This window comes from Falco naumanni, chromosome 6 (assembly GCF_017639655.2).
Source record: "Falco naumanni isolate bFalNau1 chromosome 6, bFalNau1.pat, whole genome shotgun sequence".
Lineage (NCBI taxonomy): Eukaryota > Metazoa > Chordata > Aves > Falconiformes > Falconidae > Falco > Falco naumanni.
In genome coordinates, this window is record NC_054059.1 from 47840512 (window position 1) to 47868310 (window position 27799).

A 27799-nucleotide genomic window follows, 5' to 3' on the forward strand; every position below is an offset into this window, starting at 1 on the left:
TTGACGGAGATGACCTTGCAGGATTTATTTTTCATAGGAAAGAGAACAGACTTCTCTTCTAGCTCTCTGTCTAGCTATGAAAGACATGCCACATTTATCTCCAGTTGCGACTGAAAATCTGATTCTTCAGCTTTTACTAAAACCACTGCAGCTAGGGCTACCTTCTTCCTCCATGAATGACAGTGAATTCGGGAGACACTACCCCACAGCAGCTCCAGAGACAGCTGGAAAGAGAGTGACTGCTTCTGTGATTGAGTTGAAGCACTCAGGTGGGTCTTTAGCTCTGAATTGCCTCTCTCACCTGGCAAAATAGGCTCATCTGTGGAACTTTTTGATGGAATAATAAACTTTCCCACCTACCTTCTGGAGCACCAGTACTGTATTGGGGTTGCAGCATTTGTACCAAATGGATTTTAAAATAGAGGCAAATGGCGTGACTCCAATTCCTGCTGCAATGCATACGCTCACTCGGTAGTGGAAGAAATCTGTGGTTGCAGATCCGTATGGTCCATCCACGGCCAGTCTACAGGAACAAGACATTTAGTCAAGGGTCAGCAACATATAAAATGAAAGGTTAAAATTTGTTGGGCTACATATTTTCAAAGCTGAATTTCTGTTAAAATCAAAGGCATGTCTGAGCTGGCACACAAATTACCCATACAAAAAACCATTTAATTTTCACTTGGTGCCATTTAATAGCAAAGCAACTCTCTTTTCTGAAGTGAGAGAACAAGAGTACCCATGTGGTTTTGGGGCCTGGCCATCTATTTAAGCATGCAATTGCAATTTTCTGGCTTTCTGAAATGTGATTAGTCATATAATTGCATGTCCAAATTTAGCTGTTGAATTTGCATATTTAATTATGAATTACTGAAAAGCATCCTGTTTCAGAGCTTTATTTTCTGTGTTGTATATATCAAAGTAGAGAGGAACAGATAATATTAATCATTTTGAAAAGTTCTCTATATGTGTTAAAGTAATAAAAGAGAAAGCAAGAAAGAGGTCAACATATGCAAGGAAACTACTATTTTCTCATCTCTTTCTGAAAAACCAATATTTCAGAAATACATTTTTGGCAATAATGCTGTACTTAGTATCTGACATAAAGACAAAATGTGTAAGGAGAAATGCATGTTTATGTTATTGCCTCCTATAATCAATGTTGCTGGTGCTGAGGCATTCATTTTGGTCAGAATTAGAGATGAAAAAGATTACTAAATAATCAGATTCATTCCTCTAGCAACATGGAATGTAAATACACACAGTACTTTGGAGTGCTGTGTCCAGCCTGTCTTAAAATAACATAAGTGCTCTAGAAGATGGTTTCACTAACACCCACTACTTAGGAAAAATGAGTTTTCCCTTCTTTCAGATTTTCTATTTCATGCTCTATATTGCATGAATCATCTTTAAAATTCAGCTTAAATACTACAAACAAATATGCAGACATAGAAAGAGTGAATTATTTTAACAGGAAAAGAAAAGGGATCACCAAGCAACGGTACACACAAATACAGGGACACAACATATCTGAAACCCTATTGTTGCTTTCTTAACATGTACCTGAAGTCCTAGCAAACATTTTACCTTTCATTTGTATTTGTCCCTTTTATTTCAATATTCCAAATGCTCTGCAAGTGCAGTAGCAACTGAAACAGCTACTTGGGGATAACTTTTGGAAATCTGTCCTCAGATATAAACAAAATAATTTTTTTTTTCTATGTAGGGTGTTGTTCAGGGTATTGCCCAGCCCTGTACTTTTTGTACTTCACTGAAAACTTACTGTAAAGTATGGCTAAATTAGAGTATGTATGTAAAGTGCCCTAGAACTGCTTTCAGGTAAGCTTTCTATGTAGTTCAGTATGGGCTTGGGAGAAATTCTTATTATCATTAGTAGGTTGAGAAAAAATTGATCAGGAAGGAATTTCAAGAGATTCTTTAATCTGTCTCTGTGCTACAATACAGGATCAATTATTTCTGAATCATTCCTTACAGAGATTTGTCTCGTCAGTCTGCTCCTAAATCCTCAGATGACAGAGATCCCATCATTGGTTTGAACACCTTGCTGAGCCATAGCTAGAGAGCTTAGCCAAATATGAAGACTCAGCGTTGTAGGGAGGAGAAAGCAGAGAAAGAGAAACTGAGCTATACAACCAATTTATTTGATCTAGAGAGGCTGGAAGAAGGTAAGAAGATAGTAAAAAAAGTGACAAAAATATTAAATTTGCATTTGCCAAGGGAGGATTAGAAAATAGAGTTGTAGATTGTTTCTAGCTATGATTGGATTGATTCTTTGCATCCATTTACACAATTTCATTAGAAAGAAGCATTATACTTTTTGGGAAGGTAGGGAAGTGTTTAGTTTTGGAAAAGTAACATTAATGGATTCTTGTATTATTTTTAAAGTTTAAACATTTGGTATCAGCATGATTGTGTAATACTCCTGACTGTAAGAGAGTTAGATTTTGGGACAATGTGCTAAAGCAGCAATTAAGTGAGCCAAAATCCCAAAGAAGCACAATATGAAACTTGATTATTTTCACAGGCATAGTCTTTTCTATGGTCTTATCTCTCATATTGGCCAGAAATCACAACTAACTGGCTTTGCTACCGTATAAATGCACATACATTTTATTTTAGTCTTCTTTTATTAATTACAATATACATATTTTATTTTTAGGACCTTACCTTATCATACAGTTGCTACATGTCTTCTGTCTTCTGCTCAGTTTCTGCTATATGTTATTTTTTAATATAACCACCAATTTGGTGTTTATCTTTAGATATTGAAACCTTTGAAAAAGACTTGTTTTTTGCTTTATTGCTAGCTTAACTATTGAAATATTCTTTTTAATATATTGGAGGAAAGCAACTGAATGATGGCATTAGGCACCCTAACAAGATTAAAAAGAAGAGTCTTTATATATGACAGCACTGTTAATTTCATCCCTGCATTGTGGCCAGGAACACTTGATAACATTTTTCTCTTTCTCATTCTTTACACTGGCTGTCAATCAGCTTGGGCCATTTTGCTCCAGTTCTGCTGAAACGGCATACTTCTCATTCCAGTTGCCTTTAACAAAGGCACGTCTTTCATTTCTAATTCTTATTAACTGATATAATGCAAGGACTGGACCAGACTTTCTTCTCTGCCCCCACCTTCTCGTATACCTCTGTAACTCAATGGTGTCTGTACGCTTTTTAGGAGAATGTCATTTAGCATCCCAGTCCCATTACATTATATAAATGTAGTTAAACAAGTGACTTTTGCTGTTCAGTTTTACTAGAACTCCCTCATCAAAAGCAATTTTCCAGAGGGAAAATAGTCTATTCAGTCCCAGACCCTACGCACTCCACTGGAATTGAAATGATCCTGTGCTGGGCACTTCTTTGCTGAAAATCTCCACTATGCCTGCAAGGAGCTCCATGGTTTGAATACGTTACCTATAGAGCCAGATACTTAGCTGGTGTAAGTCAGGATGGCTCCATTAACTTCAGAGGAGCCCTGCTGACTTGCAAGAATGAAGCATCAACCTTTTGCTTGGATTTAGGTGCCTCAGATGATACAGAATTTGAATGCCAATAACCTTTATAAAGTGGAGCAGGGTTTGGAAACTAGGCAGAGTTGAGGGAGACTGTTGGAAAGAAGTAAGGTTCAGGCAGAAGTTTCCGGGGCCACAAATATCTAAGTAAATGAAAGGGAAAAGCTGGAATTTTGGATGGCACATGATGGGTGCCATCAGAGCATAAGCATACAGGCACGAAGCTAGCAGACAGCTTCCAGTGTTGTTTTAATTCAGTTCTTAAGCACCTGTCTGTCAAAATGGTTGTCTTTAAGTGTAGATATAAACGTTACAGATTTAGATGATAGCAACACAGATACAGATATTGGTATGGAGTTTAAATCTTTGGTTAGTCATTCCGTCTTCTTGGTAGCTGTTGGCCTAAGTTCATGACTGTTTATTTGTGGGGTTTTTTTTAGTGTAACGGTGTATTTATGGATTCAGAACTATGATCTAATACTATATCGTAAAGAACACAACACTAATTAGTTAACATTTATTTAAAAATGTAGAATTAACATTTTAAAATGTACTTTTTGTTGTTCAAACCTTGGTAACATCCACAGTTCCTTGAAAGCTTTTTCCTCTGCTCCGAAGGCCCTAAAGAGGGCTGCAGTCCAGTCCCCGACAACCCGTATGTGAACACTGAAGAAGTCCTCCTCAGGAGCTGAGGTGAGAGTGAACGGGTGCCACTCCAGATGTGAGACAGAGGGGCACTGTAGAAAGATGTATTGACCAGGTCCCATTTTAAAGCCACGTTTCTTCATGTGAAGCTCAAGGACTCCCGAGGAATGTGTCACCACCTAAACGATAATAAAAGGACCTGTTTTATTTTCCTTCAGAAGAGTAACTCTTTACTTTGCAATCATTTCCACTTGAGCTCAGCCACAAGTTAATGCAAATCGGGATGCACAGAAGTTTTTAGATGTCTGGTAGGTTATGTCCTAAACTGCGTGTTGTAGTGCTGTTGCTGCCTGATAGCTTGAGAGCGTGTAGAGTGTATATCATGGGGCAGCTTGTTTTGTGCATGTAAGAGGCAGAGGAAAGGCTGTAACAATTTAAGTTTCTCAGCTTTCTGTCTTAGCAGAGCCTTTGCAAAAGTATTCCTCAACAGACTGGAATAACTTCGCAGTTTTACTCTCATGTAACACGATTAACAGGTATGGGATTATTATCGATTTGGCAAGAAGAAAAAAGCCCAGTGAGCTCAATTCTAATATACTTTTATTAAGAGGTAATCTCAGTTAAGCAGCCAGTTTTATATGTCACACATTGTATACTGAGATTCTCAGATTGCAGCCACTCTGCGAAATCAGCAGCAAGACGTAGCCGGTACGCTTTGCCCCTCACACAAGATAAGCCTGTTTCTGATTGCTGGCTTGATACATATGGACGTGGCTGCTTCAATAGCAGCGTTCCCCATCCATTCTGCTGTGACTTAAATAGGCCCTTAGCACACAGAGACATTTACAACTGGAAGAAATTATTGCTGTGGCATTAATGAAACTTCAACTATTTATGCTAACTGATAATATAACCCTTAATCTCTTTGGAAGCCTCCAGAAAAAAAAAAAGGTGTCCTACTGAAGTTGAGGGCATCTCTGGCATTTACTGCAGTGGAACATAGATTCAGTTCATTAAAAAGAGACACCCTCTGCGCAGATGTTTGTGTTATGGTGGTATAAAGTCTGGTACTTCATCAATCAAGTTTGGTCCCGTATGGAATAGTCTTATGGACTTGGTATTGGAATAAATGCAAAACCTAAAATCAATATTTGGCTGAAACCATGGTAATGATGGAAGAGCTGCTGAAGCTAGGAGTAAAAACTGAGGTTGTGATGTAGAGAAGTTACCTGTAAAAGATAAAAAGGTAATTGACATAACGTGGGGTTTTCTTACGCAGACGTGCTATGTTACATACCTTAGTAATGACCACCTCCTGTCGAAATCTCCAAAATCTAACGATTCTTTCACAGATGTGCAATACCATAGGACATAAAACCCACTTCCAAGCCTGCAGAAAGTGGCATATTAAAAAACAAAATTTATTTGAATGTTTACAAAAATACTTTGTATTTCTGGTTTAAATCAGCAGGCAGCCTAAAATGAAATTATTAGATTTATCTTCTGTGATTTTTGGTTCGCCCTTCTCAAGAGAGTATTTCTGTTGCTACTGTAGCAGTTCTGGCTTTCTTGTGGAACAGACATATGGGGCTCCTTCACAGATGCACTCCAAAAGCAGTGCTAATATCTATCTGTATTCTGGCCAAGAGGAGTCCTTTAAAATCTCTCCCTACTAAAAGGCAAAAGGATTAATCTATTTAGGTGTTACATATAGATACCATTGGACCTGAAGATGTAGAGATGCATACATTTATTGAATATTATCCATAGCTTTACTGTCTTTCTGCTCTTCAAAGTCTGAAATATTTCAAAAGGGTCAGATAGGAGTAGCTCTTACTGTCAGCCGTGAGTTTTCTGATGCTGCATGAGAAAACATTAAGTCCCAAATATTCAATTAGAGGAATGGGATGCATTTCCATTTAATCCATTAGTCGACTCTGTATCAATAAATGTGTTTTTTTGATCTAGGATACTAAGCTGGTCATACTTTAAGTACTGCGGATGATTGCTGTGCTTGTACTTGCTAATCACATGTAGTGATCACTGTAACAAAGATGCTTGGCTATTCAAGTATACTAGCTGATGATTTCACTGAGTTGCACTGATAGCTAAGATAATTAGATGTAATTGAATCTTCATGATTTAATTTTTTTTTTTTTCTAGAAGGGATACTCTTTTGTTTCCAGTTTTGTTAATTACACAGCTCATTCTAGCAAACTGAAGACTTAACAATCATGTGGCTTTTAAAATCTCCAAAGAGTAACTTGCTGAAACATTGACTTTGCTCCACAAGCTGGGTAACAGGGGTTATAAAGTATCTTTTATGAGAAGCAAGCCATAAAATTATGTGGCTTCCTTAGAAAGTGCTAAGAGGATGGAGAGGCAATTTCCCAAGGTTAAGTCTTGAAAATTAAATTAAAAAAATGCATGTTTTAAGAATGGGAAGAAACCAACATAAGCCAGAAGATTCTCAGTTAAAGAGGAAACTCAACACATCCATAGCCCCTAAATACTACAGGTGTCTCTGCACAGTGGGTAACCTTACACCTTGAATATATTTGCATATATCAAGCCACAATAATGATGAGACCCGTTTTTCCTCCCTTCCATTTGTGCTACCTGTAAATAAAAGCACGTGACAGGAATGTTAAGGTTGCAGGCTACCCTCTGTGAGAGCTCAGCTGAGATTTCAAATGTGCCATCCCTCCAGCGCAATGGAGCATTCAATCCAAAATATCTTTTGCCTAGGTTGGGACAACGGGGATCAACCAGGAGGGATGGGCTGCTAAGCAACACGGTTCCTGGTCAGCTAATCAGAGCATCAGTATTCTTGCCCAGGTGGTGTTTCCTCCTGTAACGAGAATGAACTGAAATGGGGCATCAGTGGCTCTGGAGAGGCTGTGAGGACAGAAGTCCAGATGCCCCGGGTGCAACATCAGTGCTTCTTCATCCTCAGTGGGAGCCAGATCGGGCTCCTACCTGCTGAAATATAGAGCAGGGAAGCAGATGTGGCATGACTGGGAGAGGGGCTCTGCTGGAGTAGCCTCCCCTGGGAGTCGTGGCCAGTGGGGCATGCACCCTGGTGCCACCACATGCAATCCCAGCTGTGCACAAGGCTGTCCCCTCCCTGCTCAGTCCCACCTGCATCTGCCCCTGCCAGTGCCACACAAGCCTCGCCATGGCTTTTTAGCCTCTGAATGAATTTGTACTATCTGCAGTGTCTTGCAGGTATCACACCATAGCACATTACCCATCCAGCAAAGTACTGTTCTTATAGATGATCTATATGCCATATGGTATTATCACAATTCATTTAAAGTAATGCGACTTTGCAAGCATGGCCTTGGATACGCAGGAAAGTGTGGCAAAATAGGTTTAACACAGAGAAGTGGAAGTTCTCTCCAGTTAGCTTTATGATAATTAATGTCAAGACATGCTGTTGGAAGCAAGCTTGTGTCTGTATTCATGGTGCGTAGCCATGTATTGATTTTTATGGTGACATTGTAGCTGAAATTTTTAGAGAGGCATTCGTTTTCTTATTAATATGCGGGTTGGGTAGTGGCTAACAATAGTTTGGTTTAAGAAAAATCTATGTCAGCCATTAAAAGAGCTACAAGACACTGAATGCTAATTTTTCTCCTTTACTTCAGGATTTTCTTCACTATATTTTCTCTTTTTGGAAGAAACAACAAAAACTTGCATATGAGCAAGCTAAATCTTGAGCTGTAAATGTTAAATGATTTTGTTTGGATGCTAGACATCTGACATACTGTACAAGTCTGCTACTTAATTACCCCCTGTGGATTTGCAATCTTGTTGCAGCAAAACCACCCTTCCGTGGGACATTTTTCCTGCCTTTCGCCTTTCCCTTTCATAATTCATTGTTTCAAATTCTCTCCTTTTTACCTAACTTAAGACATCAAGGCTGGACGATATGAAGCATGTGTCCCAAAGCAAGGACACAATCTTATCTCCAACTTATTCTCCCTTGGCATTTAGCCTATCCATATTAAAGTACTATTAGTTAAAATAACAATACTAATTTGCATCCCTAGCTATCCTGTTCTCTTGTATTTTCTGTATCTCTGTCCTCGTAAGATTTTGACTTGAAGGCTATGTTTCTGCAATGAACACATCAAGGATATTGATGATGCTGAATAATTAAAAATAAATGTTCAAAACAGATTTAAATAGGGTACAGTTCTGGAATCTATACCCTTCAAAGAGAGTGTTGCTTAACTAAAGGACCTTCCAGAAATAAAAATTAATATTAATGACTCCAAAATTTTATACATCACTCTCTGTCTGGACCTGTCTGTACTGATTAGAGAGGTCAGGATCACTGTCTTAATGGACAGGGAATGGTCATAGAACAGGGATGTGAAACTACTCTCTGAACACAACACTTAAGTGCCCGTCACTAGCATGCACTCCAGCCCCCTACTCCCCAAGACCTTCGGCCTCCCAGGGAAGGACATTAAGTTAAAAGCAGAAGACAAACATCACTCTTACCACAGGTTTGTTGCCAGAAAACTGAGGCAAAGGGCACTGAGTGGCATTGTCCCATTCCATGTAGTGATCTTTACAGTAAGTGACATTGTGAAGCAGCAGACTCTGAGGCGTCTGACCTCGGACAAGCTGACTTAAAACAAAAGTGTTCATCAGTGATATGCTGCTTTGCAAGGTTTCTGCGCATCTGTAGGTTTTGCACTAGTAGTTCAATGCAGATTCAGAGATAACGGAAAGTTCAAGAATTGGCCATTTCAACCCTGTTCTGCTCTCTTGTTCAAATTACTTTTCCTTTAGCTTTGCCATGACTTTTTGACCAAATGCAAGTAGCTCATTATAGTATCGGTATACATCAATGCAGCTGAAGTGTGGAGCTTCCTTGCATAAAAAATGTACATTTTGCTGTTTGCAGAAAAATTAGAATGATTTTCAAGTTCTTTGGAGCAGACACTTTGACCTCCTTTGTATATGAGCATCTGTTATTGTTTAGAAAAATAATAAAATTTAATAGTGACAGACCTTCTCTTTGCTGCTTTCTAAATGCATTTTTAAAAGCTGCAAATAAAGTTGGAGGACCGTAATTTGATGTACACTCTCTAAACAGATTAAATTCCAGCTTCTTACTTCTGAGGATGTTAATGATGCGAATTTTCCCAAATACATCAATCCTGACTGTTCAGTCTAAATGGGTTTCAGCTGGTGTTGATTATGGGTAGAGAAGGAAGACTTTTAGGGGGAAACCCTGTTTGTTTCGTATTGGTTCTCTGAATTTTCCCTTCTGTACTTACTTCGGCTCTACAATGTTAGCCTGAGTCTAACAAGAGACATGGAGATACGCAGTGCTGCCTTCTTTTACCTGGCAGTGTCATCGGCTGCCACCAGTTCAGACAGAGACACAGGAAAGGAGGGAGGCTTGAGTGCATTTTATTCGGTCACCTGGGAAGGAGGAAGAGATGTGAAGTGGATGAAACCTTGGGGTTTGACTCCTTGTCATGAATGGTAGGAATGCGCTGGAGCAGCAGGGAGCTTCTCTGCTGCCGTGCGCTCCCAGGCTGGAGCAAGCAGCGCTTGCTGAGAGCTATTGGTAGGGCTGTTAGATAAATCACTGTCCCCTTTTCAGGGAATTCTCTTGCTGAGCAGTGTCGATCAGCTGGCTAGACAGAGGGAGCTTACAAAGCTGAAGGTTTAAAGGGTTCATTGTAGTTGTTTGAGATTGAATTCTGAAAGATTTGCAGGCGAGGGAGAGGGGAGGGAGCCCAGGTCAGGATATCGTTTACAGCATTGGTTTGCAGCTGTGCCTCTGAAAGTTGGGGATAATTAATTGGGCCAATTTTGGGAAGACTCAAAGCCAAACTGAACACGGCAGCTCTCAAATCGCAGAGGAAGAGGTGAGAAAAGTGACACACCACAAAGCATTGTACCAGCTGGTTCCCTTCCCAGTGGTGATGCCACGTGCCTCGGGGAGCAGGGACACGCATGCACTGCTGTGGGCTAGGAGGTTCCTCTGTCCAAGAGTGGTGGTCTGTATGTGCTTTAGTGATGGGCAATACCATCTGAATGTTTTACAAACAGACATGAAAGCTGCATTATGATAACACCAAGTGACTGTCCTTGGATCTGAACAGCTTCGCTACAGCTTGGGGCCGTGTGTACACGAGACAGTCAGCAGGGAAAGCTCTGTGGAGCAAGGCAGTCTGCTGAGGGCCTTGCACTGGACACATCTGAGAGCTGCCTAGGACTTAGGACTGGGTCTGGTTTGGTCCCGTGAATGGATCACTTAGTGCTTGGCACACAGAGATGCGTTCCTGTCAGTGCCGTTTCATCCCAAAGCACTCGGTATTACGCAGCCCTGGGACTGCACCATGGTATGAGCCAAATCTACAAGGTGACAAGGACCATGAGATTTGCATCAAAACTGCACTCCCTGTCTGAATTTAAATGTGAATGTAGATGCACCACTGTAGAGTCACATTAGTGCTATTCCAAAGAAATGAGAAAAGGGAATGGGGGAAAGCCTACAATGGAGAAGGAGGAGAAGATCTCAGTGGAGCTGGAAATGGAAGGTGAGAACGTTTTCAGCACTAGGCGCATTCCTGCTCTCATTCTACATTGACAGGGGATTAACCAGCCCCTGAGCTTTCAGGAAGGCTCCCCTGACTCTGCTGTCCCTCAGTGTAAGAACCAGAGCTCAGTACCAAGAGGATGGACCTTCCCCTTGTGCTGAGGAACAAGGACACTATCAGCAACCTGGCAGTCATCCTTCTCTGTAAAAGCCACCTGACGGGCCTAGTCAAAAGTTTGAGTTGTTACTGTAGTCATTTAAACCTGGTTTGTAACACAGTGCCTTGTGCTACTTGAACGTTATTTCTCCATGGTGAGGAAATTTGGGTTATTTTTCCCCATAGAGAAATAAGAAGGTCAAAACTACTTACATTTGTGGATGCAGAGGATAATGGGCACAGGGACATTCGCCATAGGGTTGCTGACATGCTGAAAGCTTGTCAAGCTTTTACAAGCTCTCTCACAAAATGCTACACAAGAGTTATGAACATAAGATCTATCCCTTATTAATTTGAACTCACAAAGGTCTGATTCCTATTCCTGATCTGTAATGCCCCCAGTTCCCAGGGATGAAAGTTCGTTCAGACCGATGCATTAATAAGGTGCAGGTTGTAAGATGGTAGAAGAGTCGTTGAAAGAACTGAACCACACTTTTAGTCCTCAGAAAAGTGGTGTGGTTTAATTTCAAAATGCTTTCATTTTGCAATCTATTTCCAAGCAAAGATCCCAGCAGTTCATTAATAGAAAAGCACAGGATTATAGATCTGAATTGTTTCATCTCAAATTGTGTACATACACCCCATGTAGTTTATGCAGACACTTACCCCATACCATGGATTATTAAACCAATGAAGAAAACCACAAAGAGGTGATGAGTATACCAGAACACCTCATAGCATGACCTTCTGATGAGCTCAGTGGATGAAGTCATGATCAGAATTAAAGCCACAGTTATCACGACTCCAGTTATTCCAGCTATGGTGGTTAGTACCTCTCCTGTTGTGTTCTAGAGTAAGAATACATTATTAGCATTAGTATTAGTAGCTATAGTTATTCTAATTTGTTGTTATAATTGTGTTGCTGTTACTGTTGTTACTGTTCCTGCTATTACATATGAAGCCTAAATCTAAGATATGTTTTCAGCATAGGAACAAACCTAGAACAAGACACGGATGCAAGGCAAACCTCCATTTTACCACAGAAGAGCATGGAAACACATCCCTCTACTCTTATTTCCACTCAGGTTTATCCCAGACAGATGTGTAAATGTTTTCTGCCACTTATGTGTTTCAGGAATTGAAAGGAGGAAATTAGACAGTCTCATTAGTACTTTTATCTCTTTCACTTATATAAAAGTGTTTCAGAAAAAAAGTAAAATGATTAGAGAAATGAGAAAATTAAACCTAAAGATGTAATAAGTAAAACAGCACTAGAAACAAGCTTATTCACATGAGTGTGATAAAGTGAAGTGCTAAGACACCTGTAACTACAAAAGGTATGGGGCTCTTCTGTGCTTATTTTACTTCAAAGTTTGTGGGTTTTTAGCAGCCCTGAAATGGTGTATAAAAATGGCATGCTGTCATTTACCTAAACAGCATATCTCATTTACCTGTTCCTTACATTTACCTGGAGATACGCTGGATAATACTTTGGTTTATTTTTTAAAAGATGTATTTATATTTACATTTTTATGCTTGTCAGTGGTGAAACATTAATGTGCTGGGCTAGGGCATGTTCATTTTTGTTCATGACTCACAGACATCAGTGCAGGCCTGTTACATCTGTCTAAACCCACAAAAATAAACTGAAGTGAGAATGAAGATGTATTTTGAACACAACAGTCAGATGCTGATCTCAGTTATAGAGCGCAAATCATGAAGAATAGCAGTAAAAGTCTCACACACAAGATGAGACTCAAGCTAAATATGCCAACAGAGTGTAAATGCAGTTCCTGTTTGACCTGAAAAGCATATACATCTGTTTTCCTGGTACTGATGCACAGGAATGAAGGACCTCAGCGTTCCTTCTGTGTCCTAGGAGGAAAAAAACCTGTATTGTACTTGTAAAGTGCACTCATTTGATATGGAAATCTTAGAGGTGATAAAATTCCACAATGCCATCTTTACAGTCACTTTTTACAGTAAAATCATTCTTTCAAATGTTCACACTTGACAGCACACAGTACATTCTCAAATTGGTGCCTGTGAAGAGTGTGTTCAGATCCTATTGCATATTAACAGGATTCATCTAGGTGATATTTTGAACGTTTCCACTACAGTGGCTAGTTTGAAAGTTGAGATGAAACAAGGAAAAATGTCAAAGACACTTAGTACATTGCTACTACAGGGGTAGGATGAAACTGAAAAGAAAGCTTGAATTGTTGTTCTCAGAACTTTCTTCTCTGAAGTTAGAAGCAATCTTTTATTTGCTTTCCTTCATGATTTATTAATTCTGAGTAGCTACTGAGACAGAAGTGGGCAATAAAAGAAATATAAATATTAGAGGTTAGAGTAAAATCTGGGCTGTAAATTGGAAGGTAATTGTGGGGCATATTACTGTGAGAAATCTGGGAAAGGATCTTAAAACCCACTAGCCTTCCTCCTCAAGGGTGTTTAGGATTTTAATGCTAATTAGAGGCCTGCCTCACAATTATCACCATGGGAAGGCTTCATGGAGAAAAAAATGCATACTGAAAGATGCAGGTTCCTGTTCAGAGCTGTGAGCTTTGTTCTGTTCCTGGGGAACATCTCACGTGCATGCAGTGAGAGTGGGCAGTGGGTGTAAGGAAAGTCCATGCAGCTGAGTCCTTGGGTGGGTGTCCCATTTTGATAGACCTGACTGTTTTGTCAACACTAACATGAAGACTTTTGTATTCATGGTATTGATTAATTAACCATATCATTAATTTGGTTGATTTTTTTTTCAAACTTGAGAGTTGTTTACCTGTTTGTTTTGAAAGATACAAAAATCACACTATGTAAACTGGAAAGGTTAACTGAGAAAAAGTGGAACAAAGTGCCTTGTGACTGAAAGTTCTATCGAATCCTACTGATGGTTGTCCAGCCATCGTCTCACTTTGTTTCTTGTTTCTGTGGAGCACACCACTGATCGAAAGAGCCCCACTCCATGGTGTTCAAGCAGCTTTTATTGCATGCTGGCTATGTGGGGATTTTCTAGAGCAGAAAGTATGTGTGGGGGTCTCACCAGTGCCATTTCAACCTGCCGTATACAATAGTATACGCAAGTAAACTTATAACATAAATGTGATGTATAGTATAATGGAAGAAGGAAAAAAACTGGCTAGCTTTTGCGTGTTTTACATGCACAACTTGCAGAAAGAGTACTTTTTGAGTATTATAAGGAAGACTTTATAATGCTGTTGTGAGATAGCCAAGGGAGCCAACAGGGGCCACAGTCGCTTTTGCCCCCAAAGCAAGCAGAGCCATTTACTTGCGGGACTGAGGTGCCTGTAGTCCCGCTTGGCTCTGAAGGGCACGCAGCAGCACTATCTTCCCCATGCACTCCTTCCAAACCTCCAGCCAGTTTTGCACATGCTCTTCCCTGGGCAGCCACACTCGACATGTAACAAGGCAGAATCAACCCCCAGATTGGGAAGATACTGCACAACCACGGGTTGAGACAAGTAACAACCAACTGTGAAAGAAATATTGTTAAGTGCTATTGCTGCTTTGGTTTTGGTTTGTTTTTTGTTTTGTTTTGGTGTTTTTTTTTTCTTTCTGGTAAGAAGTAGTGTTTGTTCCATGTATTCATAGTTTAGTTTAGTTTTTTAAAAATTCTTTGCAGGCGTATTTCATTGTCTACTATTTGCAACACTCCTTATCCTCCCCCCACCAGCTGTCTCCTGAAAAACTAATTAAAATACTGTAGACGTTTCTTTGAGCTTAGTAACCTGAAAATTGCAGCTCTGAGTAAGTGTTTTCAGCTGAAATTGAGGTTAACCTTTGGCAGCACCTTCTCGCTCTGGTTAAAAGGCTTTGAAATACAGTTTTACCGACAATAGAATCCACAGAGGAAAACTTTTTAGATGAGGAAAACCAAAAAGTGACAGCTTACTGTTTCATAGGTCCTGATTGGGTTCAAGTAGCTTTCATTTGGGCTCTTGCCAAGGCCAGAAAGTTTATTCCGTAACTCTCCAGCTTCCTTTGACTGGCTGGTATGATACCGCTCGATGTTGATCAAGTGGGCAACAATATGGATGGCTGCACGAGAGAAAGAGTGGTGTGAAATTACAGACACACTTGTACGTGTCCACAGTGCCAGAAGGAACTTCATTAAGCACACTACAAACCATTTGAAAAGCTTGGGCATAAATTGAGAGCTTTGCATGGGTTAAGCTGACAAGAAAAGGAAAATTTTATCAAATACGTGTCTAATATGAAGCAACTGCCTCACACGGGAGAGGAGAGGAACAGCTCCAGTGTCATCACTTCCCATGCTTACAGTCAAGTGCCCTGCAGTCTTCAGCGTCATCAAAGGAGGACCTTTTGATAACATAAATGAGATGGTATAAAGGTGTTTGCCTCTGATCTTAAATTGTTCAAAATGAGGTAAACTGATTAGAATCCCTATTTTTTTATTTATATACCAGGATGTGCCATGGCCTAATATTGCTACGCAGGACACTAACATGTCCATTTTAGGCATAGATCAGTTTGCAACTTGCACCAAGGATATTTAAGACATGCATCCGAAATCTGTCCCCTATTAACAAGTAGCTATAGCATTACTTTATATAGGTGGAGCCTGCGGAAGCCACAGGAACTATGATTTTAAGGGAAGAGTCTGAATCGTGGTGTTAGATCTGCTTTGCCCTGAGCATCATACAGTCTTTCTTCTTCTGGCCTGCTCCCAAGAAGCATATGAAATGGTCAGTTCAGAAAAATGCCTTAGAGTGAAGTAAGAACCCTCCTGTAATTCTTTTCCTGAGTGGAAAGGTGATAATTTCAAAAGTGGGAAAAAGGAAGGACTTTATTATTCGCTAACATAGATGAAGTTGTAATCATGCTAGGTGCAGAGTTTCTGTTTTCAGTACGAGAGATTCTCAAATCCATTACAGGAACATTGTAATTAATGCAAAATATTAAACACCAAAGGATGAAAAAATGTCAATGGAAAACAATTATACGTTTACAGTAGAGCTATTAGGATATGGTATTTCTAGTTTTTATAATCAGCTTCCCATTACCATGTCTCCTTCAGTGTTTATCTGTTCCTGTGTCTGACCATTTATAAAACCTTTCTAAAAGGCAGTATTTGTAGTAAACTGAATATAATCTGCTTCTCTGAAAAATACTCTCTCAAAAGAAAATTATTTTTATTTTTTTATTTTTTCTTTTGCTTTTTTTGTTTTCCTTTTTTCTCTTCCCTCTTGTCTCTTCTTCTTTCTTATTCCTTCTTTCTTCTTTCTTTCTTTTATTCCTTTTTTTCATTGTAACTATTTGCACAAAAGTAATGTCTTACTGTGCTAGTCACTGTGTCATCATAGATGAAACCACAGGATTAAATGCATAAGGACTTTGGTATAGCTGTCTTAGAAATATGTGCCTACTTGGTGAGCTCTCTCACACTGCTGCCAGTGTCCAGCTCCTCTGCAGTGCCTGGGGAGAGCTGTTGGCATGGCAATATGAATTAAGGTAGGATGCTGGCCATGGGAGTGCTTACAGCAGGCAGTGCAAACAGGTAGAAGATTGCACTCTTCCCCCCAAGAGTAGGTTAGCCCAGGTGTCCATGCTGGAGAGAGGTTATTTTCATTCTGTTCTGAGGTGATTCTTCTAGAGCAGTAGATGTGCTGTGGCTGGTTGACTGTCAGGTTGCAATTCATGCAAAACATAGTGTTAGCTTAGGGACACCCCCTGCCACTCCCTAACACCTGCTTCACCTTATTGTCTTATGCTTAGATACTCACTGGGGGATGAAAAAACTATTTTAAAAACCTTGTTACATTAAAATTAAAGTAAAGCTTTAATCTGAATCACGTCTCCTAGTCACTGGGCTGACTGGTTATTCTAGTGCATATGAACTATCTCCTGTTGAAACCCTTAATAAAAATAATAAAATATTTATTGACACAGGCATCCCAAGTGAATATCCTGAGCACCCAAACTGCAAAATCAAGCTCCCGTTTCTTCTGAATCTTTGGCCCAGTGAATAATAAATTATTTATACAAGCTGGAATAGCTTCAGCAGAATGGAGGCTAAATCCAAATGGATATGAACTGCACAGAGATAAAATGAGTCTGGAAATTAGAAGACAGATTCAAGCCATCAAAGGAATGAGACTCTAAAATAACCTTTCAATAAATGGGATAATGGGATCAAGCAATCCAAGCAGCTTTCAGCTGAAGGTTGGTCATTTTATGAAATAGCATATATGACGTGACTGTGAGCGTTAGAGGGTATTGGACCCCATGACCCAGCACGTCCTGCATATGTTGTTATGGATTAGGTGCTGCATATGATACAACCTGGCCAGCATCAGGCAGGAGACTCTCTCCGGAGCCTGCGCTTGAGAGGGTGCTCCCAGCACCTTGGCAGCACTAGGATGCTGGAAGGAAGGTTACACTAGACCACAAACAGTGAGTGAGATGTGTGGATTCATACGGCCAAAATCCAAAAGCCAGAGAGGCTCTGAGCTGCAGGGTTTAGGTGGCAGCTGTGTGGGGGCTGTGGCAATCTGTTCCCCAGTGTACAACAGATGTATAAGCAGTACATAAACACTGTTTATGTATTTAAGTGTAACAGCACTTTTAAGTGCTGAGTGGGAAGGGGGAAACTGTTCCTACAAGGGGTTCCTTTCAGAACAGATGTTTTGGCCTGTTAAGGATGTTATCAGATCCAGCTGGAAGGGAACCAAATCATTGCCTGATGAGGACCTGATTTCTCTGACATCTGAAAGAACTCAGAGGATGGGTGTGGGGTAATGGACCACTGTCTGCGGTAGGTTGTGGAGTTACAAGCGGCATGTAGCCCAGCACTGGACTAAGGGAAAGAAGAGAGAAAATTTTGACAGGATGGAAAGCTCTGACAATGAATCTCTGAGTGGACTTCTACTGAGGGGTTATATCTTGGCATATGCTAGTGATTGCTGGTGCAACCAGTAACGGTACTTGGGCCTCCTGTCCTCTATACCTGCAGGATGCTCTTGATAACTCTGATACGATGTGACAGTCACCATAGCCTTGGGACCACGTGAGTTTCACAGAGTTGTGATCCACAGTGGTGTTTTACCAAGGGTTCCCTGCAGCATATAAATGGCAAGTTTTGGACTATCCTTGCTCACTTAAAAGAACAACATTGACTAGAGGTGGAGGTTTGAATCTGTGTTCATAGCATAACACACTTTCTCTCTTTTGCCTTCAAAACACAGGTTTTTTAAGAACTGATACTGCAGATTGTGAAATCTTTATGTGAAATGATGACATTTCTGTTGTTTAGAAGACTATGGAATCTTGTACTTTCTTCAAAGTGCAGGTTTGTACATGATTTTACAAATTCTAGTCATTTCAGGAGCAACAGGAAACCTAGTGGTATCTGATACATGGCGAGTGCTGAGAGTGAAATGAGGTGGTAGTGTCTTCCAGACAGACAAAAGTCCATGTTTCCTAACAGAGTATTTCCAGCCTTGAACAGAAAAAAAAATGAGTTAAATAGACACAGCTTCGCAAGAAGGTCTTGAGCCTAAGGTTTAATAAAGAGCAATCATGTTGCAACTTTTCCCTGGAAGAAGAGATCTGCTTTCTGGAACTTAACCTGGTAAGATTTTTCTGCAGGCTAGTAAAGGACACTGTTTTTTCCATCTGCATATTATTCTGCTTTACTGTAAGTGTTCCTGTCATCGTATCTTCTTTGGGATTTACCACCTCTTCCCTTCTAGGCGGCATTCCCTCCAGCTTTCATCTAACAGGTAGAGGATAATACAACTGTAGACTTCCAGAATGAACAGGAGAGAGGTTTTTTTGCAAGCTATTCTGCAGTAGCTGTTAATGTACAGAGCATAATGATACAAATTAATGATGTACTGAGTATGTTGGTTTACCTGAGTCTCCCATGATCTTAAGTATTGCCTAGAGTGTTATCAGAATAATACTTCTGATGTTTTTTTGTGTGCTGCTAGGAAAAAATGATGCAATCTAAAAATGAATTATAGCTTGATGGTAAGAGTAATGCAAAGATCTAATTCCATTTTCAGTGTGGTTCTTTTAATGTACCATAGTTGTAGCAGCCTAAAAAGTCTGGCACTGGATACGCTGCCATTAGCTAAAATATCTTAGATCCCTGAAGTGCATTTTCTGAAGGCCTTTGCGTCTGCAGCATATAGAATTTACTAAGCAATTCCAAAATTAATATGCAGATTTCTGAAATCTGAGATTACAACAGTTGTGGGTTTTTTCCCCTGTACCACCTATCTAAATTAACCATGAGGGCAAAGTTTAAGGTACTGCATCTCAAAATTTTCAGTTCAGTTCATTTTCCTCATTCTGCATGACCAAATATAAAGTATGGAATAAATCATGCAATCTTTTAAACAAGGTTCTTTTTTATAACTGTACACGAAGACTGAAGAATTTGAGTGGTTTTTTTTTTAACAACATCTGGAACCTCTGAAGCACTTAACATATATTAATTTTTATTTGATCCTGAGATGTTCTATCTAGTCCACTTCTGAGATCAAATAAAAGGTTTTATTGCAAGGAGGGAGGGAGGAAAAGGGTTGCTATTAGAGCATGGTGTTTACTGTACATATTCTTAAATACAAAGAGATGTAATTAAATTATCTTGAAAATCTGGTCAATTTAGCTAGTCTTATCCAGCCAATTGTGCCTTCAGTGAAGCATGCACAACTCTCATTGAACTAAACAGAAATTGCATGTGTTTATCTGAGGACAAGGTTTCATTCTCTCTTTTTCTGCATGCCTGTGCAGGATAATAATCAAATTGGAGCTTGCTGCTAGCAGTTAAATGTTTTGATTAACCAACCTATCATGATAAAATCAAAGGGTCAAATACTGGCCTTTCTGCCCACAGTGAAGAGAACGGCTTTGCAAGAAGCTAAGCCAGGCATGGGGAATTCTGCCCTCAACCAAGCCTCAGTTCTGCCACACACTGCCTTGTGCCATTTCTAGTTATACAGAACCCTTAATTCAGCTTCATGCTGTCTTTGTGGACCTAAAAAGTGTAGGTTATATAAAAATCACAATAGTGACCACACACATACTTGCATTGGATTTATTATTTTTTTTTAGAATGGTTATAAACATCAAAGAACAACATGACTTGGACCATTTTTTATCCTAGCTGGAAGCTTATAATCTTTAATTTAATGTAGTTTCCTTCCTAGTACTTGCACTAAGTCTGGATTTAAACAATCTGACTGAAAAAAAATGCAGTTTAATGGAAATTTGATTTCCTGTAATTTCTGGAAGTACAACACTGAGATAGCAGCTAAACCTCTTTTGAAGATAAGCATCTGCTTCCCTGAGAACTTCATCACTTACACAAAAATGTGACTCAGATCACCAATGCCCTTCACATAGCTACCACTACCAAAACGTGGCTGAAAATGGAAAGTTTTTCTAGCATTTTTAGCAATAGATTTTTCAGTGCTTGTCAGAATCCAAATACACCTGGCATCACTATATTTCTGTCTGCATTTTGCATGTTTTTAAAGAAAATCACAGTGCTGGACATTTAAGGAGCAGGAACCACCATTTTAAACAGCCTAACTACAAAGAACCTCACTGTCCTTCCCCTACTTTAATTGCTCAAGCTTTGTTCATATCATAATTCAAAGACTGTTGGAGAAATATAACCTTCCTGCAAACATCAAAACAACACAAGAAACAGTTTGTTCTTTAAAATATGCATTGTATATATATAAAAAAATATGTATACACACACCCACCCCCCAGCACTCCCCACTTCAGAAAATACATGAATGTACTTTCTTAAGAGGGTAAAAGCTATACAGTAAGAGGGAGGAGTTGTACAAAAGGTTATTTACTATCTCTTGTCGGTATCTTTAGGTTTCAGACAACTGCCTCTCAACTGAAAAGTCTTTCTTGCATTAGAAAACATGGAATGATTTGCACTGATCAAACTGAGAGTGCATGAAACTATGATTTTATTCTAGCAGAGTTACAGGTCCATAAGGAAGATTTATTAGGGGGTGAATAACTCCCAGACAGCTCTTATCACAGACAGGCATGCAGAACGCAGGAAGCCAAACTAAGCAGAATTCCCTTTACTGAATTTTCAATGATGCCCTTGATTATAGATAGCATTGTTTACTCTCTCTCCTTCCTCCAACTTCCCTCTCCCACTAGTCTCTAATTATATCCCTTTATGACCTGACCAATTAAAGCCTGCTCTTGAATTTGTATTAGAGCCGATGAAAAATTAAAGGTACAGATGTACTTTTTCCAAGGCCACATGCACCTTAGCTGAGCTGGCTGCCTGTTAGAAGCCAGACAATACTAATGTTGCACTATTTTTAGCATGCTATTAAATAAATATGCTGGAAATAACACCACCTGGCAAGCTAAGATGAATACATGTTACTCTAATAATAAAGGAGTCTATGGTTTTATACTGTGAGGCTAAGCTTACTGATCTGAACTTCAAATTGGTTTAACTTCTTGCTGCCACATTTATGCTCTTGATCATTGGCATCTATTTACCCATCATTTTAACAGTGTTAGGTTTTATAAAAAGGGACTCAACATACTTGTGGCTACCTCTTTACTCTGCAACATTGCTTTTCTGTCACATTATGTGCTGTAGCTTTTAATTTTTTTATTAATTTAAAATTTAGTTTCAGGCAACTGAATTTCTCACCATTCTTCACCCAAGTCTGACTATACAGTGATGTAGTGTTTTCCCAACTATGATAGCTGTTTCTCACTTGTCTGTTAGGGAAGCATGAGTTCATAACTTGTCGTGCTTTGTTCATTAGACTTCCCTGTATTTTCTTTTCTTTCTTGAATATCTTATCAAGTATTTGTCCCATTTTATATTTTGGAAAAAACCCCAACCCAAATAACAACCCAACAACACTTTCTCTTTACAGAGTGACAGAATTAAATAAAGGTGATTTGTGTCATTTCACATCAGCTCCTGTGTCTTTTTCCTTGGAATTACTGAAGCCATAAAGTAATCACTTTTCTGATAGACTTGCACTTCCCAAATTGTCCATCTTAATGCACTAGCAAACATTTTTATATGAATATAAAACCAAAAACATAAAAGGTTTGACTGTGCAGTTTTGCTTTCTTTTTGGAGCATGACAAATTATACACCAAGTAGAAGTTGGTTAATTTACATTCCGGGGTTGATTTATTAATTAAAGAAGCGATGTTGCGTTCCGTAAGAATCTGCTTTATGCTGAAACTGAACTCTGATAAATGAATGGACATGACAGATAAGTAAATCATCATAACACACTGTAAGATGCACATTCTCATCCATCAGCCTTCCCCTCTGAATTCCTTAGCACTACATACAATGGACAAATTTTAGCTATTGATTACTGATAGCAATCCTGACTTCATGTTCTTCTCTCACTGCATGGGACATTAACAGCCTGTACATGCAAAAGCATTTCCCTCAAGTAGACTGAAAAAAAACAATGGGGCCATAGTCCACCCTGACAGCCTGGGGGTAGAACTGTTATGCTACAATGTCTTATGCTTGCAAATAACTCTGATTAACTCCTGTGTCTCCTTCACATTTTCTATAAGAACTATCTGTCCCAGATACCTCTCCATCTCTATGTGCTTATGTCCTTCCTCATATTCCCTTTTGCTCTTCCCTCTCTGCACAGCTCTCTTCCCGATGTTATCTCCAGTTCCACTCATGTCCTCTGAATTCCTACAAGCTTCATTATTCTCCAGGTCTTTTAACCGCTTGGGGAACAGGAAGGCGCCATGTCTTCTGCCCACCAGGCCAATGAACACATATAGCTCGGTAAGTCACTAGGACCAGCAGAACACATGATTTTTGATCTCAAGATGCAGTTTTTCCCTCAAGGGGGGCCATTAGTTCCCTGTACCCATCACATATGAAAAAAAAATTAATTTTTTAATCTAATGTTTTTGAGACAGCTGCTTGCCTCAAGTTCAAATTAAATTTACTACCTGGCTGAAAAAGTATTGAAGATGTAATGGTGGACAGATGAGCAGTGTGACTCATAAGCACCATTTCCTTAGGAAATCAGACTGTAATACTATGCCATCTCCCCGAACACCTACTCTCAGGTATTTAATGAGAGTTATTTACACTAAATGTTAGGAGCACATAGGTTGGTCACATTAACTGAATGGCAACTACTAGTTGCTCTTCGGGTTGAAAGTTTATTGACTTAACAGTCAAACTTTTCCCAAGCAAAAAAGGTTGCAAATGGTTAATCAGACAGGACTCCTACACCTATTTAAAGCTGCAGTCACCAAATGATTGCACTAAAATAGCATGTCTCAGAGCTGATGGGGATTACAGCATTAGGCAGAATCACTGTGAAATTCAAAACAGTTCAAAGGCAAGGAAGAAAGAAAAAACAACCAACTTACTTGCATTTACAGCTATTCCATAGGCAACCATCTTGTGAAATGCGATGTTTTTGTCAAGCTGTCTCCTCAGTGCTCCTCCACAGCACTTGGTGAAAAAACAGGACTTGTTTTATATCATTCCTATTACTATTTGCAACTCACATTTTGGAGAGGAGAAGAAAGGAGTTCAGTACATTTAAAAATGGAATGTTGAAGGAATTCAGTGGAAGTTTTGGATTAGCCTTAATTTTGGGGCTCAGGTAACTGTTTTTGGAACAGTAACACTCCAGGGTGTCTTAAGCTATTCAGCCTATGCAGGGTTTCAAAAACAGGCTTGATAAAACTCCGCTACATTTACCTGTGTTTTATGAGTGGTTTGTCTGGGCTGGTGATCAACTCCTTTGCTGGTACAAAGGCACCAGACTGGGCCACCACTGCTTTGCAAGCTCAGGCTCAGCTCCACGAGCACAGCTGAATGGCTGGCAAAGCCAGCTTGCAATGAAAACATTTTTGCTGCTTTCACGAAATGCACACCCCAGGAGGGTGAGGCTGTCTAGACCTCAGGTGGCTGAAGCTTATGTGTTACTGAGCCGTCTTCCCATTATTGGAAGTGCTGGATGGTGGTGTGCTGATGCCCGGCTGGGTGCCTCTGCACAGAGCCAGCCTGGGGCCGGGGTGGGCTGTGGCGAGCCAAAAGTAACACACTCTGCTGGAACCTAGACAGCCCTCACGGACCTCGTTCAGTCTCTGGATGGTGTTGCGGGTGTCTGGATTGCTTGCTTGATCTGGCACAGTGCCATGCCAAAGCTCCTGAAATTTATTCATGTTGTTTCACAGCTAATAAATCTTCCAAAAATCTGGAGCACTGCGGGGTGCAATGCTAAAACACAGCACCTCCTTGGAGAGTCACTGGATCCAGCCCTGTGATGACCGTGCTGGATCCAGTCAAGTTCCTCTGTACCATGCTCCTCAAGAGCACAGTATTGTCCAGAACAGCAAAATATTATCTGTGAGAAGAGTTCCAGTTCTCTGAGTTCTTACTCAGCATCTAAGTGGGCATGCTTGCATTTTATGTTAATTCACAAACTGATTCAGAAGTCCAACAAGATGTTTTTCCTTAAATGCTTAGCTCCTGTACTCAAACTTATAAAACTGTTGATTCCCAGCCTAAATACTGCTTAAAATGTAACTCTAACTCTGAAAAAAAAAAAAACCACCAAGGCAGAATTGAAATAAAAACCAGCTAACAGTAAAAAAAAGAAAAAAAAATTGTTGCCAATTCTAAATTCCTGTTGTTCTTGGAGTCAGGAAGTGATCGGTGATTTTTTACCCAAACATGTGGTATTGGAATTGCTCTGACTATAATAATTCACTGCAAGTTGAAGCTATAGCTAGTAGAGCTAAAGCCTTAAGTACTTCCTATGCATGATGCCGAGGTTAATGTAAATTCCTCTGAGTAGATGACCACTCCATTAAAAAAACCATGTTGACAAGAAAGGAAGACCTGAGTAGTGGCCACACAGGCAGAAGGGTTTAAACATGTTCCTTATTATACTTATGGAACTTTTATATATCTATCTGTACATTTTGTCACTCTGGTTTTCACTTTGCAGCTACACAGGATACACATGATGGATATGTATTTTCTCCATTTGGCCAAGTTGCATTATTGTGTCCCTTTTTTTAGCTCCTCACTTTTCTCTTCATGACACCATGCTATGCAGTGACTGCCAAAATCAGTGTTGCATTTAGAGCACTGTGTTAAACAAGCCATTTGTTTCTCTTCAGTCATTGAATGCTGACAGTTTAAATAGTAATAACAAGGCAATAGTGTACAGACTACTCTGTCAAAAATTAAAATTCCTTGGAAAATGTTTGATATGGATAATACTGTTGAACTATGGAAATGAAAAAGGGAGGATAATATGGCTATTTGAGAAATGGTACTTACAATGCTTGCTCCTCTTAAGAATGAAATAAGGTTTCTACTGACTGGTAACAGGATTAGCATGCAGTTAAAATTAAGGCACGTTGCAGAAGCTCTTGCCCAAGCCAGGGTTGACTGTACATATAACAATATAAAGAAAGTAAATTATAGGCTTGGTATAGAAAGAGCAAAGGAAGGAAAATACTACAATAAATAATACTCTTATATGGGAAAATTACTGTTGAAGCATCAAAAATATTATGAAGGATGTCAATAAAATCAGACTATGCATACATTCTTCTTGTGGAATTTTTTTATCTATCAAACTTATACTTACTCCTAACATAATCCGTGTATAAATGTAAGCATCTTCATCTTCATACCAGTGGTAGGTATCCATAAACAAATAGAAATTCAGTCCAAGCCACACCAGCTGCAAAGCAGACAGGCTACAGTTTAGTGACAGTTACAGTATTTTTAAATGCATATAAAATGGTTATAGTTTTAAAAGTATCTGAGAGATACTCAAAAATCAGTGTGCAATGCAGTTCTTGATCACAGATGACAGAACTCACAAATGCCTGCTGGAATGAGGCTATCTTTCAGCAAATGCCGGATTACAGTCCTATCCCCACATCCCCAGTAGAGGTTATAGATGACATTTACTGTGTGATGGTAAACTTGATCTTAAACACAGGGCTTAGCCTGGTCTCTAAGAAGGCAATAAAAGCTAAAATTAAAGAAATCTAGAAATGGAGGGAGTTAGGAGCTGAGGAAATTCCTTTCTTTGCCCCCATACTCAATTCACCAAATCCTCTGAAAATAATTCAGAATATAATTTCAATTACAAATGCAAATGCCTGTTCCCTTTATCTGAAAACTAAAGCACATGGACTTAAAAATAATTAAAAATAAAACAGTAAGACTTTAAATTGTTTTTAAGAGTAGTTATAAAAAGACTGCTGAATATTTTATAGCAAGTTTTACATTAAGCTTGGGAGTATTACTGTAAGCAAACCATAAAATGTCTTTTAAACAAGCTTAAAATATTTATATATATCCAATTAGATTTTTTTAATGCTAAAAATACTCACTAATAACAGCACTGAGAGTTTTTCATTCAAAATCCAGCATCCCATCCTGAGTCTCTCTCCCTATGCTAGCAGCAGCTGACTCTTGCCTTCCAGTGTAACCTGAGTTCTCTGTCTATTCCTCAGGCTTTTCTACTAACTCCTTTTGTCTTTAGATTTTAATACGCACCTAGTGGGAGCAGGAGCTCTCTCTAGGAATTTTCTAATTAAGAACTGCCTGACAAGAACAGATCACCCAAGTGACATGTCTCATGACCTGTGTAAATAAAATGCTGGTCATTGTCCAGTCCTTTCTCTCTCCAGAGTTATTTCTTAGCAAATGAGAGATGCTGTCATTAAATTGTCCTCTTGTGCTAGCATGTATTTTGGTAGGGGTTTTTTGCTTTGTCTTTGCAGTTGAACAGACTGCAACATTTCTTCATGATTAGTCTTTTAATTTAGTAGTAAATGGGAGCTTCCCTTATGTGTGTACAAGACGGGAATATAGCTAAAAGATCTGGGGAGTGGCAAAATCACTCAGAAGTTGGGAATTGTCAGAATGAAGGGTGCTCTAACATTTGTCTGGATTTCTTGTGAATATAGATTATGACAACATTAAAACGCATGATGTTTTTTCATTCATTTGGCTGCAGTCATAAAACAAGCAGTTACTTTCTCTTTCTCTATTTACATTGTTTGGTGTAAGGACACAAATCCTACTTCCTTCCCTCCCTGCTCGGAGGAGAGAAGTAACCATTAATTTCCTCCTGGGCTGCTTTCTCAAGCCTCACAAACATCAGCTGCCTTCACCCATGATCTGTGAGGTGAGGAGAGGATGCCGATTTCAGAGGTCTGAGCACAGAGGGGTTAGGAAAAACCACGTCCCTTACTTGTGCATGTGGCTGGAGCCGCCGAGCAGGTGCTGTGGCTCTCCATGTGCTCCAGACCCTGCTCCCACATTTTGTCTGCAAAGTGACGTTGCTTTGGCAGAACTTAAGATGCTCAGGAAATACAAACGTCTTCCAAATACAATCCACAAACACTGTCCAGTGCTACAGCTTACCTATTTTTTTCCAGGATTTGTTTTTATTTATAAACCCAGATGTTTCTGTTCCTCTGGGTTTGTCCTGAGGACTGTTCTAGCCTGCTTCCTCCCCCTTGGAGGTTTACTCCTGTGAGGATCTCACGAGCCATCTGCAAAAACGAGGCAGCAGGATTCACTACCTCTCAGCAAGATTTAAACCTTTTGACAGGCCAGTGCAATGGAGAATGCTGTTAGTCTGGCTAAGACTTCTTTAGTAGGTGGTTATTTGAGCACCCAGCACCATGATTATATCCAAAGTGAAGAGCACATTTTCTGATTTGCCTTTAGAAAGAGAGAAGAATAATTTATTGACTTCTCTGCACTCTCCAGAGGGAAATCCCTTACCCTTGGCTTCCCTTATGTCATGGAACTGGCAGCAGTTGGGGTAAGGAAGAAATTGC

The 27799-nt window shown here is 39.6% G+C and overlaps 1 protein-coding gene across 1 annotated transcript in view; it reads right to left on the reverse strand.

The window, feature by feature from the left end:
• Positions 1-26383, reverse strand: part of NOX3 (NADPH oxidase 3) — a 38934-nt gene extending 12551 nt beyond the window's left edge. The window contains exons 1-10 of the mRNA XM_040598938.1: positions 26339-26383; positions 25582-25677; positions 25269-25379; positions 23339-23423; positions 14832-14977; positions 11582-11763; positions 8700-8829; positions 5485-5577; positions 4113-4366; positions 361-523 (exon numbers count right to left, since the gene is read on the reverse strand). Of these exons, the coding sequence (XP_040454872.1) occupies positions 361-523; positions 4113-4366; positions 5485-5577; positions 8700-8829; positions 11582-11763; positions 14832-14977; positions 23339-23423; positions 25269-25379; positions 25582-25677; positions 26339-26383 (1305 nt within the window). The remainder of the gene's footprint in view (positions 1-360; positions 524-4112; positions 4367-5484; positions 5578-8699; positions 8830-11581; positions 11764-14831; positions 14978-23338; positions 23424-25268; positions 25380-25581; positions 25678-26338) is intronic.
• Between the last annotated feature and the right edge of the window lie 1416 nt (positions 26384-27799).